The sequence below is a fragment of the Gopherus evgoodei genome, chromosome 2 (genome assembly GCF_007399415.2).
Source record: "Gopherus evgoodei ecotype Sinaloan lineage chromosome 2, rGopEvg1_v1.p, whole genome shotgun sequence".
In the NCBI taxonomy this organism is placed as follows: Eukaryota; Metazoa; Chordata; order Testudines; family Testudinidae; genus Gopherus; species Gopherus evgoodei.
The window spans coordinates 184,300,884-184,315,458 of record NC_044323.1 but is presented as its reverse complement, the minus strand read 5'-3'; the positions used below and the strand labels follow the sequence as shown (position 1 = coordinate 184,315,458).

Here is a 14,575-nt window from a genome sequence, read left to right as displayed (position 1 = left end):
GAGCCACTTCAGCTTAAGTTAGAAGTAGGCAATTCTCAACAGTTGACAAGGAGTGGAAAGAGTTATCTTTTCATATCCTGTGTATTTATACCTCCCTACTGTATGTTCCACTCCATGCATCTGATGAAGTGGGTTTTAGCCCACAAAAGCTTATGCCCAAATAAATTTGTTAGTCTAAGGTGCCACAAGGATGACTCTTCCTTGTTTTTGCTGATACAGACTAACATAGCTACCACTCTGAACTATGGTACTGTAGAATCACATCTCAAACTTTGGCCAGCTGCTTTTGGTTCAAAGTGGAAATTTTCATGTAAGTTTCTTGTGTACCATATACCTTTGTCCTATCGTAGAAAGTCACGTTTGTAATTTATGTAAAATACTAAGAGGCCAAACAACGTGTTGCTATCAATGCTATGAAAAACAAATCCTGTAATGACTCCAGTATTCAAAAGCAAAAACATTTTTTAAATTTTAGTATTCTATATTTGCAAAATTAGGAGTCAGATAATTTAAATTCTGAATGTTCAGCCAGTCAGGATGTTAATTAACCTTTACCTTTATGACTTCTTTGCATGTAATCCTTTTTTTAAAAAGGCTGAATGTTTCAGTTTTGTACTCAATAAATGTCTTTCAGAAAAACTTAAATCAATTTTGATATTCACTTACCTGTACAGTAAAATTTTACAGTCTCAGATGTATACCTAGTCATCTAGAGGAAGCTATTTAAAATTCCGGAAAAGGTTTCTCTGCTTTAGAGGTGCCATAACATGTCTTGCCATCAAAAAATGACTACAGCAAATGACCCTTGTGCAATTGCTTTGAACAATCTTACCAGCTTTACCAAAGGCATTCAGGCAATTTCAAAATCCTGGTAAAGCAGTAAGTTACTAGTCACTGAATCTTGTTCTGTCCTTGGGCAGTACTACAATGGTTACATAAGGTTTAGAAGTACAATTTAAAAATAACCTAACACTCATGGCCAAGTCACCACCTTCTTTGAATGAGGTGGACAAGATAGAAGTTATTGAATTTCCTCAAATGCTTTTTCTCATCCTTGTGTAGGAAAATGCTAATGAAAGCTAGAGCGCACAAGTGTTAATGCTATGATCTAACTCTACCCCACTGGTTCTTAACTAGGGGTATGGTCTATGGGTAAAGCTTGTGTGTAGAGTATCGTCTCTTGACCCGACCACAGTCACTGCTTGGTGAGGAAATAATCTGTTGGTTTATGAAGTGTTCTGTGATCCTTTGAAAGACACTGGATACATAACTGTCTTTTAAGTGCAACTACAATAAGATTCTACCTCTAGATATTAGTAAAGTGTGTTGTGGGTTTGTCATGTTGCTCAGTACATCCTTAGCATCAGTTTCAAAAACAATGTGCAACATCCAGTGGACACTTTCCAGTTTTATTCTGCTGCCATGTCACACAGTTGAAGCGTTAACAGATCATGCTCTGCCTTCAGACATTTGTCATATTTTAAACAAATTTACTTAAAGCCATTCTCCAGTTGTTTGTTTACAGGGAATAAATGGTACATAAGTTAGAAAAACTGGCATGCTTAATTAAATTTGACATTATTAGTCCCCAAGAACTTCTCCAACACTTAAGTCAGGCCAATTTTAAGGTTTGTAACTTTAACGTCTTAAATTAGTATAAACAAAATGGAACATTCTAAATGCCTGATTACCAAAGTAGTAAGACATTCAGAATGGACTAAACAGTTTAAAATTTACCATAATGCTCTGCATTTATCCCTCATTTTTGCCTCTTTAACAATAAGCACATTTAAATGCTTTGCTGAATTAAGGCCTTATTAATGTATATAAATTCCAATGCAGCTGTCAACAGGACTTGGGCCCATGCTTAAAGTTCAGCATGCACAGAAATACTTTGCTGAAGAGGGATAGACTGCTGAATTGAGATCTAAGACACTAAGGATTAACTGAAAGGTCAGGCTCTTAACTGTTTCTATGCTATTATGAAGCTGATTGGAGCTTTGACCAAGGCCTGTAGATGTAGGCTGTAAACAGAATTTATAGTCTGAGCTTGTACCAATTATTATTTTATTTAACTCTGTTTCTAAGCTGCTTTCCTATTAAAATTTTGCTGTCTTGTATAGTACATTGAGAGAGGCAGGGAGCTCTTCCTTTCACTTTTGCCCACCATGGATACTTTTAATTTCCCATTGAAATCTCTCTTCCATTATAAATTGGTCTATAAAATGTGGAATTATCAAAGTAGCAATGATTTAACAAAAGCAAAATGTAAACCTTGATTACCATTTCTTCTATAAGCAAAGGATTTCAAGCCTTGCTCTATATAATCTTTAAGCCAGTTACAATTTAGTATTTGGAAGTATTTTAGAACTGTAAATATTAGCATTCTTTGGAGCAAAAAAAAGAGGAACACTTACACTTTCAGTCACATCCTCAATTCAATTTTAAAAAGCAGAATTTTAGCTGAAAACCAGATCTAGTTACATATATAAACATCTTCAACCTTGTAAATTAAAGATTAAATAAAAATATTTAACATCTGAACACCACTTCTACCCTAGAAAACAAATTAGGTATTGAAGACTAAAAAAAAAAATTGCTTTTCAGCAGGCTTCTTTTCCAAAGGTACCCTTTCTGGAGTTAGGAAACCACCTCGCGTTGCAGGGCCTTTGTCACACACAGCATTCTAAAGAGTGCATGCTTGAGACTAAGAAAAATTAAGTGCTTATTTCCCTTCCAGAATCACACAGAACACTGCAGTAACATCACAGGAGGAAAAATATTTTTTTAAATTTTACTTTAAAACATGTTCCATTTACCCTGTTCTATGGGATATTAAGGCAGGGTGTGGATGCTGTGTGTTTTATTTCTTGCTGCCTTCCCCTGTGGGAAAAACTTCTTAGGTATCTGCTTATCCTTTACTGAATTACTCCAGTCTTTTTTTTTTATACTACCATCAAATAAACTAAATCAAAGTGCAAGCCACCTTATTTCAGCCCTTCATAAAAAGCATGAATATTTTACCTCATTCATCTTCACCTATTTTAAATACAAAAGCTGAATGAGCCACTAATAACTTACACCCTCTTTATCCCCAATTAAGCTCTCAATTATGTGTGTAAGTGATTCACCTACTTAGCTCAAGTGAATTTGGAAGTTCACTTTCAAAGGAAAAAAAGTAAACCCATACAATTTTTTTGCGCTACCCTACTTACATGATCAACACTGAGCAAACCTAAACTTATCATAAAGATCATTCCTCTACATGTACAACTCCGAATATGCAGCATGGAGAACATTTCAGAGACATTTTTACTGTAACATAGAAGCTTTTTTCCTTTTCAAAAACCTTTTAGCTTCAATAACCCTTTGATTGCACTATAAACTGTTCCAGCAGTTTTTCTTTAAAAAGGAACACAGTTGAGATGCCAAAGCTGGACTGGTGGACCATAAGTACATTGAAAAAATGTCAGAAGAGGTTATTGCGGGTAGGGCGGGGAGATGAAACTGATTTTGTTCTCTCTTACAACCATCTCCATTGTCATTCCGTGATTTGGGTTGTTTGTTCAAGTTCTACTCTGATCATGATCAACCTGAGAACAAAATGAATTTAGGAGCCCCACCATAATCCACCATGTTTTAATACTGTATAGAAATCAATTGCTCTCTTATTCTGAACTTCTTCAATACAGGTGATTTTACTAAAATAGCGTGGGCTGAACCATATAGAAAAAGGCCTCACACAGCAGGCTTTGTTAGTAGACCTGTGTGTGCCACAGTAGCAAGAGACTCCAATGTCAGTGCTGACAAGATACTAATATCTTTGTTGGAAAAATGACATTAGGAAAAACTATGACTTCATGTAGTACCAGGGTTTGAAAGAAAATTAAAGATGATGATTTTATCCTCAAATACCACATACTGTTTTTAGTACCACTTGGGGGAATGATAACAAAGGGGAAATTGAAGGAAGTCTTACCCACAGAAAACAATTAAAAAAAAATATAGACACAAATGTCAGTATTCAAAATGCTGCTATTTTGCTTGCTTCTCGAACGCCGCTCAAGTAAGCTCCAGTAACAGTCTGTGGAAAGTGCCTGTTCGTGGCCTATAATAAAATAAAAATTACATACTTTCTGAAACAGCTATAGAAGAACAAAAATAAAACTGCTTCAAAATGAAGTTCTGTGTAGTGCAAGTGTTTGATACATGTTTTTACAGATATTTTCTAAAGCAGTTACCAATTTTCAAACTTAAATACTCTCAAATTTTAAAAACAGCTTGTTAAAAAGATGAACCCAAGAAAAGCCTTTAAGAAAAAAAAGCAAGTATTGAATTTAGCAAAAAGGTAATCTCTGAAGTTGTCATACATCCATTAAAGCTAAGAAGTTTGACTCTTGGCAAAGGTAGTCATTTTTGGTAGTTCGAACAATACTTCAGAGAGATTGTTCATACACTTCCATATATCAATACACAATAGTATCAAGGACATGAGTTTGTTACAGCTGCATTAGTGACCAATGGAAAAGTAGTGAGTCAATTATGCAGTCCATCTGAAATGCAGTGGGCAATTATGAGTCTCAATCTACAATCTACCTCAGGGTCAACGTTATGGACAAAAGTTTCTGCAACCAAGAGACTAAAGATCAACATTGGGAAATAATGCTGAGATTTCTACAATAGTGGGGTACATCTTAGATTTCTACAATAGTGGGGTACATCCTGGTGCATCTTGTCTTTATAAACGGTAGTAACTAGTCCACCCTGAAAGAAGTTTTACAGATTTTATTTTATTTTTTTTTGTAGGAGGTTCTTTTTCTGGCTGTATAAGATGGGGAGAAAACAAATGAACATGCATTTTGTCTTGTTTATAAAATCAGCAACTGACCATATGTATCCAAATATAATTATGCAAAACCAGCAAAACAACTGCAATAATGGACATGCCTGAAAAACTACAATTTATCTTTATTACCCACTTGTGTGACATTCCTCCATGCATAGGCAGGGGCTTGTCTTTTAAAGAGCCTATTGCTCATCTGTATTCCACAGGGCAAGATCACAGTTACTGTACATCCCTAAAAACCATGTCCACAGAGACTGAAGTCAGTTAAATCCACGCCAACATAACAGTTTTCCATTTTGGAGCTTGTTCTGGGTATAAATTTTGGTGCACATTTTCAAAACTAGAGGCTCTGGCTCATATGGCTAGACAGATTACAACTACACACACTTCTGCAGAGAGAAGTTCAAATCGCAATTAGATAAAAAATGTAAGTAGATTTTGTGGCCTCATCCTAGTCTGCATTTATCTACTCCACAAAGCCATCCCACAATTTAGTACAACTGGCAGTGCCAGCTCAACAAGCCAGGAAGTGCTGTAGGTCAAAATCAAGGTGCATTGGGAATGGGGATATTTACAAAATGTATGTCCACTCTATCTTTCTTTACCCAGCACTTAATCTCTTTTTTAAAACAAACAAAAGCTAAGTTCTTGAACCAATTTTAGAATGACAATAATGAAGACATTTACCTCACCAGCAAAGAAGATTGTTCCTTGTAGGTCTTCAGCTATAACGTCATAAGCCTCACCACTGCCACCTGTCTTTACAAAACTATATGCCATCTGGATCCAGGGATCTTTGTTCCATCGTGTAACAAAGTACTTAACTGGGTCTGGAACGTCCTGAATTATCAAGGAAATAAATTATGCAGTATAATGAAGAGAACACATTTTTGATAATTTTCTTCCATTAACACAGCTTCTTCTAGTTTTCCTGTACAAGATTAAATGTTTCCTGTTTAAACAGGAATAACACAATAACCTCTTATTACTACGCTTTCAGGAGATGTGCACATTTGCTTAAATTCCTGGTAATTTTTTCTAATGTGAAACATATTACCCCCCAACAGAGTTTTTAGGAACCTCCAGTGAAGAATTATACTTGTTAAAATGTTTAACCTAATGTTTGAAATATTCAGGATATACTTATGCAGCTTTGAATTTAGCAAATTTGAGAGTCTGCATAATACAAGGGTTGTAATACTGCATACAGCTATATTTGGAGAAGAAGAAACTCTTCTTCCCTCAGACTATATGCTTTGCATATTCTTCTGAGCAGGTACAAGCATCAGTTTACTAGTGATAACCTCAGGGTCAACGTTATGCACAAAAGTTTCTGCAACCAAGAGACTAAAGATCAACATTGGGAAATAATGCTGAGATTTCTGCAATAGTGGGGTACATCTTAGAAAGCACTCCTGGTGCATCTTGTCTTTATAAACTGTAGTAACTAGTCCACCCTGAAAGAAGTTTTACAGATTTTTTTTTTTTTTGGTAGGAGGTTCTTTTTCTGGCTGTATACGATGGGGAGAAAACAATCAGACAGGCATGGAGACCAAATATCAATTTGCCACCTGTAAGTTCTTGAGAGGTCAGAATAGCAAGTAGGTGAATTTTTAATATGAATATAGTTTGTTATAACAGCTGCTCACGCAAGTATATTTTCTGAGGAACAACTGAAAACTCAGGTTCTTCGAGTGCTTGCTCATATCCATTCCAGTTAGGGTGTGTGCGCGCTGCGTCCATGTTCGTCTGAAGATTTTTACTCTAGCAACACTCGGTGGGTTGGCTGGGCGCCCCGTGGAGTGGCACCGCTATGGCGCCGGATATATACCCCTGCCGACCCAGCCACCCTTCAGTTCCTTCTTACCGCCCGTGTCGGTCATTGGAACAGTGGAGTGCAGCTTAGCTGACCTCCACTTCCCTAGCTACTCGTAGTTCTCGTTCGTTATCGTGTATATAGTTATATAGTTATAATCCTTTTATATTTATTTATATGTATATTATATATAGTTATACATTTTTTCTTTACTAGCATAGTTTAGTAATAGTTAGCGGGGTTCGGGGAGTAGCCCCTTCCCCGCACCCGGTGTCGGAGCACATGCCCGGCTCACCGGGTTTCAAACCGGGCTCGGCCTGCCACAAGCCAATGCCGACAGGAGATCCGCACGACTCCTGTTTGAAGCGCCTCGGGGAATCGCACTTGACAGCTGAGTGCCCCATTTACAAGGCTTTTAAGCTGAGAACAAAAAGGAGCAGGACTGTCACTTACCCCTCCGCCTTCGGCACCGAGCGCTGGTCACTCAGCGGGCAGAAGCGCCTCCTCAGCACCGGACTGCACCGGTACTGCCAAGGCCTCTCGGCACCAGCACCGACGTCAACTCGGCACCGCTCCCTCTCTCCAAGGTCGAGAAAGTCTAAGACGACGACTCCTTCCGTGCCAACTGCACCGCAGCCAGAGAGCTCGTCTGTCGGATTGCGCGGGACCGATACCTGCAGAGGCACCGATGACGTCGGCACCGTCGATTCCGGTCCCACGCGGCCGCTGAATCCAGTGCCTGACAGCTCCCCGTCACGCGCCGTGGTTGAGCTCCCTGCTCCTGCTGCTTCCATGCCAACTGCACCGCAGCCAGAGAGCTCGTCTAAGTCGGATCACCCAGCACCGACACCTGCCGAGGCACCGACGACGTCAGCACCGTCCATCCCGGTCGCACGAGGGCCGTCGAATCCGGTGCCTGACAGCTCCCTGGTACGCGCTGTGATTGAGCTTACTGTTCCCTCCATGCCGGAGACATTCCCAACGGCGAGGGATCTCATTGCCAAGTAGCACCGTTCATGATCACAGTCCCGCAGACGGTCCAGGTCTTGTCGGCACTCTCACTCCTGACGCCACTTGCAGTCCCGGTGCTGTTCTCCTCCTCAGTACCGGTTGCACTCGCCGCACCGGTCAGTATCCCGTTCACCGACCCGCTACTCTAGGCACCGTTCCAGCTCCTGGCACCGCTACAGGCACCGTGACTCCCGTAGCCGCTCCCAACCTCGAGCCTCGAGATCTCAGTCGACCTCCCGGCACCGCTCTGGCCGCAGGTCCGGATCTTGTTCCAGGTACCGGTACGCTGGCCGGTGCCGAGTTGGGCAAGGTCTGATAGAGACAGAGACTCTGCCCATGGCTTTTCAGCATCTCCATGGCCATCCAGACACGCATCAGTGTCATCCCACCCGGACAGCTCTTATGCTCAGGACCGCGATTCTGATATGCCCACCAACAACCTGAGAGCCCATCGGGACCTCCTAAGGAGGGTAGCACTAAATATGGACCTCCAGATGGAGGAGGTCCCGGAGGTAGAGGACCTGGTAGTGGACATTCTATCGCCGGATGCCCCGCTAGAGGGGCCCTACCCGTTTATTCGGACCATCCAGGCAAATGCCGGTACTATATGGCAGTCCCCAGCCTCTATCCTCCTGCGGCCAGGAGAGTCGAGCGTAAATATATAGTGCCCTCTAAAGGGTATGACTACTTGTATCTCCGTCCTCCTCCCTGCTCACTAGTCGTTCAGTCCGTTAAGAAGAGGGAACGGCATGGCCAGCAGGCGCCAGCCCTGAAATCGAAGGGGGCTAGGTGAATGAACCTACTCGGCCACAAGGTGTACTCTGCAGGGGCCTTACAGCTCTGGGTGGCAAATCAACAAGCCTTGCTTAGCCGCTATAATTATAACACCTGGGTGGCAGTGGGTAAGTTTATGGAGCTTCTCCCTCAAGATTCCCGCCAAGAGTTTGCTGCCCTCTTGGAGGAAGGGAAAAAGGTGGCCGGAACTTCCCTCCAGGCCTCTGGCCTCGAATGTTGCCATGAGGCGCATCTCATGGCTTCAGGTTTCAAACCTCCCGCCGGAGCTGCAGTATACCATTCAGGACTTACCATTTGATGGTAAAGGCCTCTTCGCGGCAAAGACTGCCCCAGGCTGCAAAGCCTGAAGGACAACAGGGTCCTAATGCGCTCTCTCGGCGTGCATACACCGGTGACCAAACGCAGGCCTTTCTGTCTCCAGCCACACCACTGTACTCTGTGCCTAGCCAGAGACAGGACTTTGGCAGGCGGTACGGCCGAGGTGGTCGCAGACAACAGTCAGGACCCCAAGAGGGCCAAGATCAAGGTCCCTCGCAACCACCACGGGGACTAAAGACGAACTTCCGAAGGTGCGCCCTAGGGCGGCGTAATAGTTACAGGCTGGGATCCCACTCCTACTTCCTCCTGGCGGGGTCCCAGTTATCTTCAGATCGCTGGGTCCTACACACGCTGGAGTATGAGTACCACCTCCAATTTGTTCCAACCCTGTCCCTCTTCAGGGACCCCTCTCACGAGCACTTCCTCTTACAAGAGGTGCAGATGCCAATGGATGAAAGGGGCAAGGGGTTTTACTCCTGTTATTCCCTAATCCCCAAGTCGAATGGAGGTCTCAGACCTATCCTAGACCTGTGAGGACTCAACCAGTTTATGATAAGGTTGAAGTTCCGCATGGTATCCCTGGGAACCATTATACCATCCTTGGATCCTGGAAACTGGTATGCCGCCCTCGATATGAAGGACACGTACTTTCACATCGCCATCTTCCCTCCGCACAGGAGATACCTCCACTTTCTAGCCAGCCGTCAGTACTTCCAGTTTACAGTCCTGCTGTTTGGCCTTTCTACAGCCCCACTGGTATTGACCAAGTGTTTGGCCGTAGTCGCCACCTACCTCCGCCGACGTCGGATATGCATTTTTCCGTATCTGGATGATTGGCTTATTCGAGGAGACTCTGAGACACAAATCACTCAGCATGTGGGCATCATCAAGGACCTATTCACACATCTAGGCCTGATGATCACTATAGAAAAATCCACTCTGGTTCCCACGAAGAGGTTAGACTTCATAGGAGCTATCCTGGACTCCGATCTAGCTGGAGCCTGCTTACCACAGCCGCGGTTTCAGGCGATGGCAACAATCATCCGAGGTCTGCAGACTTTCCCAACGACTTCAGCTCGCACTTGTCTTGGTCTCCTGGGTCCCATGGCTACCTGCAAGTTTGTAACCAAAACACGCCAGGCTCCGCCTCCGTCCTCTCCAAGTTTGGCTCAACTTGGTGTACCGCCTGGACAGGGACTCAATGGTCACGATAGTCACCATTCCCTCGAGCACCCTAGGCTCCCTAGAATGGTGGCTAACTCCCTCCTTGGTGTGGGCAGGGATGCTGTTCCATCCGCCCCAGCCCTCAATGTCCCTGACGAAGGACGCGTCATCTCTCGGCTGGGGTGCTCACCTCGGTCACCTTCAAGCTTAAGGCCTTTGGTCTTCTCAGGAGCTGGCATTTCACATAAATGTCCAAAAATGAGAGCAGTCCGCCTGGTGTGCCACGGGTTCCAGCAGCAGCTGTGAGGCCGTGGTGTCTCAGTGTTTACAGCCAACACAACGGCCATGTGCTACATAAACAACCAGGGAGGGACATGGTCCTCCCCCTTTTGTCAGGAGGCCATCCATCTCTGGGACTTTTGCATAGCCCACTCGATAAATCTGGTAGTGTCCTTTCTCCCAGGCGTTCGGAACAGCTTGGCGCATTGACTCAGCACGTCTTTCCTGTCTCACGAGTGGTCGATCTGCCCCGATGTAATGCATTCTGTTTTCCAGAAGTGGGTTTTTTTCCCCCACATAGACCTGTTCGCTTATAGCGAGAACAGGACATGCCAGATGTTCTGCTCCTTCCAGGGTCTCTCCCCGGGATCGATCTCGGACACTTTCCTGATGCCGTGGAAGGGCCAACTCCTTTATGCCTTCCCGCCGTTCCCGCTGATTCATAGGGTCCTGCTGAAACTCCACAGGGGCAGACCGTGCATCATGATGATCATCCAGGCAGCACTGATACACTATGTTGCTCGACCTGTCGATAGCCAACCCAATTACCCTGCCACTCCTCCCAGACCTCATAACTCAGGACCACAGCAGGCTTTGCCACCCGGACCTGCAGTCTCTTCACCATATGGTGTGGCTGCTGCGTGACTAAACCAGGGTAGCAGGAAGCCTTCCACCTGGTCAACGTACCTGGCCGAGTGGAAGCATTTCTCCTATAGGTGCGAAACGCTTCATCTTACGCCTACTGAGGTCTCCATCCCCTCTATTTTGGACTACACCTGGCATAAAACAGCAGGACCTAGCGGTATCATCGCTGAGGGTACACTTGGAAGCCATCTCTACCTTCCACCCAGGCTAAGGTGGACGTTCCGTGTTCTCACATTCTATGGTTTCAAGGTTCCTCAAGGGCTTGGAGCGCTTATACCCTCAAGTATGCCGCCCAGCCCCAACCTGGGACCTAAACCTGGTTTTAACCAGAATTATGTCTCACCCATTCGAGCTGTTAGTGACCTGCTCGCTGCTATACCTGTCTTGGAAGACAGCTTTCCTCGTAGCCATTACGTCGGCCAGACGAGTCTCCGAGCTCAGGGCTCTTACAGTGGTTCTGCCGTACACTATGTTCCACAAAGACAAGGTGCAGTTACGACCACACCCGGCTTTCCTCCCTAAGGTAGTTTCAGCCTTTCATGTTAACCACACAACGCAATGGGGGCAACAACTGCACTCCCTGGACGTCCGTAGAGCGCTTGCATTTTATATTGAGCGGACAAAACCATTTCGTAAAACCCCCCAACTCTCTGTTGCGGTAGCAGACCGAAGGATAGGCCTACCCGTTTCCTCTGAGGATCTCATCTTGGGTGATGGCGTCCATCTGCACTTGTTATGATTTGGCTCATATTTCCCCAAGCCACATCACCGTGCCTTCTACCAGGGCTCAGGCTTCATATGCCGCCTTGCTGGCTCGTGTACCTACCCACGAGATCTGTCGCACAGCTCCATGGTCCTCAGTCCATACCTTTGCTTCGCATTATGCTCTGGTTCAATAGTCAAGAGATGCTGCAGCCTCTGGCTCAGCAGTTTTACATTCTGCCACATTTCACTCCGACCCCACCGCCTACGTAAGGCTTGGGAATCACCTAACTGGAATGGATATGAGCAAGCACTCGAAGAAGAAAAGACGGTTACTCATCTTTGTAACTGTTGTTCTTCGAGATGTGTTGCTCATATCCATTTCAAACCCACCCTCCTTCCCCACTGTCAGAGTAGCCGACAAGAAGGAACTGAAGGGTGGCTGGGTCGGCAGGGGTATATATCCGGCACCATAGCAGCGCCACTCCAGGGGGCGCCCAGCCGACCCACTGAGTGTTGCTAGGGTAAAAATCTTCCGACGAACGTGCACGCGTCGCGCACACACACGCTAACTGGAATGGATATGAGCAACACATCTCGAAGAACAACAGTTACAAAGGTGAGTAACCGTCTTATTCCTTTGGGTGAGTCACTTAAAAGTTAGCTTTTAGTGTAATTTCTGTTGAGGCCATTAGCCTCATCCTTGCTGGTGGCTGCCTGCTTCATTAAAATCTCTCCCATCGAAGGGGTGGTGGCTGGAAGTGAGCATAGACTCTGTATGCACCAACTGTTAGCAAGGGCTCGCTCAGAGCATTAGAGTCACCAATGTACATCATGCATTACACAACTCCTGGAATTGCATATGGCTAATTCAGAACAGAAAGCTCCAAACAAGATCCACATTTCAAAATAATACGACATTAACAGCAGCAACATTTATTTTACGCATCAACTCAAAGAATCCAGAGGTCAGTATAGCTACTAAGTATTCCTTAACGTCCAGCTGTTAAAAATCAGAGCCGCTCTGGAATATCATGAGGAAAAAGTTCAGCCAGCAGGAGATCATTACTTTACTATTGCAAAGTAATGATCTCCTGCTTCCGCAGAATTGACAATAGTGTTTATAATAAACTTTGATATTAGTTATTCTCTCAAAGGTGACCTGCCAAGAGACAGAAGGGGAAGAGGACTTGTACCCAACAGATATATAAGGAAGGCTTGCCCTTTTGGGGCATGGGGAGAAGAGAGAAAAGGGTGGAGACATAAGTTTTTATTCTGCTTGGTTTTCACATTAAAAAGCCAGCTCTTGTCTAGCCTACACAACTTTCTGTGTGGATGGAGAACTAGTGGGATGATAACATCAGAAAGATCAAGCACATGACACCTGATGAACTGGGAAGTGATTTTTACTCTGACTGTTTAAACTTTGTTTTTTGTTAATGCCTCTAACCAAAACGTGTAGAAGAAGAACTCCCATTTGGTTTACAAATTAACGCCTCTATTTCTTCATTTCAGGCCTAAGATAGTTCCCACTTCCCATTTCTGTGATTACAGAAGATCAGACTTGACATTCCTGATATTTCTCAGACAAAAGACAGGCAGAAAAACCCACATGCACTTCAAAAAAAAGAAAAAAAACCCACCACATTTCAGGTCTTATTTCTACATCATAGTGAAGTAATAAAAGGGCACAAACTTTTTTTTCTTTGCCAGTCCCTCTTTAAATCTGTGGCAAGTTAATTCTTGTTTGACAGAAAAACACTTGTCTTACCTGCTCCTTAAACAGCTCTCGAAGTACAGTCATGCACAGTTGTAGTACTTGTTTGTCATCTAAATTCTTAATGGTTGTCACAGCATCTCCGGTAACTACTGACATTAGAACACTATATTTACCCTAGAATCAAAACATTAACATTTGATATCATTTCAGAAATACTAAGAATGTCCAGAAAGTAACTTAAATTACTAGTGTCCCCAATAGACAGTCAGTGGGGGAAATTAACGTTTTTTTGAACCAAGTCAATTATGATCCCTAAGAAAGTTTATCCTCTGTAGTTTTTACTCTCAGATATGAAAAAACTAGAAGAAAGTCAGAGGACAATACAGAACCTCATTGGGTAGAATTAGTCCTTTTTATACCTGTGCAGAATTTACTGGAACCCATCTATTTGTCAGCCTAAATACACAAAGGATGTTAAATGCTTACATTCATGCATACAAGTCACATTCTCAGTGCCAGATCTAATCTCCTGTTCAATGCTAAAGCTCCACTGCTAACTTCAAGAGATGGAAACAAGAAGAGGCCCCACTAGGATTCTAGTCATTATGGGCCTGAGACAAAGCCTACTGAAGTCAATGAAAGTCTTTGTATTGACTTCATTGGGTTTTGGCTCAGGCACCAAGTGCTCTGCCCTAAATCTGCTGCGGTCCTGCTTACCTCTGTTACCACAAAACTCAGCTATCAGGAGTTTCAAAAGTGAAAGAGCAGTGGCTACAGAATATTGCAGAAGGCCTTATCTCGCTCACAGTATGCCATTCCTCCCTCTCATCTTTATGGGGCAATTAATATACCATCATTACTAAGCTAGAGAACAATCTGCTACCTAAGAATCACACCAGAAGCTCCCATTTATCCTCAAGAGCCCCCGCCATGAGCATACTGAATCTTTCTGCAGGAGTAACTTCTCAAATACTGGCAGATGCCTTTTCTAAAGGTCATCCAGGAACACATGATTACAGGACATTGTCTTCATAGGGTCTCTTGGAAAAGCCAGCAAGTTACAGAACGCTCTTTACTTGTTCACAAAAAGTAGCAGATAACAGGGCAAGGTACACTGAGAGTGAAGGGGATGGTAGGGGGGCGGAAAGACTTGCTGTCAGTCACAGGCTGGAGCTGGTATTAAAATCCATAGCTTTTGAACTGACCTTACAGCCTTATTATTGTTATGGGCAAAGCCAATTTGACTGCGGTGGTGCCAGACTATGGGTCCAATCTATGA

General features: G+C 43.9%; 1 protein-coding gene across 1 annotated transcript in view; it reads right to left on the bottom strand.

Moving 5' to 3' along the window:
- Positions 1 to 319: 319 nt before the first annotated feature.
- Positions 320 to 14,575, bottom strand: part of KDM1B (lysine demethylase 1B) — a 44,762-nt gene continuing 30,506 nt past the window's right edge. The window contains exons 20-22 of the mRNA XM_030552505.1: positions 13,348 to 13,470; positions 5,534 to 5,686; positions 320 to 4,108 (exon numbers count right to left, since the gene is read on the bottom strand). Of these exons, the coding sequence (XP_030408365.1) occupies positions 4,025 to 4,108; positions 5,534 to 5,686; positions 13,348 to 13,470 (360 nt within the window). The 3' untranslated portion in view covers positions 320 to 4,024. The remainder of the gene's footprint in view (positions 4,109 to 5,533; positions 5,687 to 13,347; positions 13,471 to 14,575) is intronic.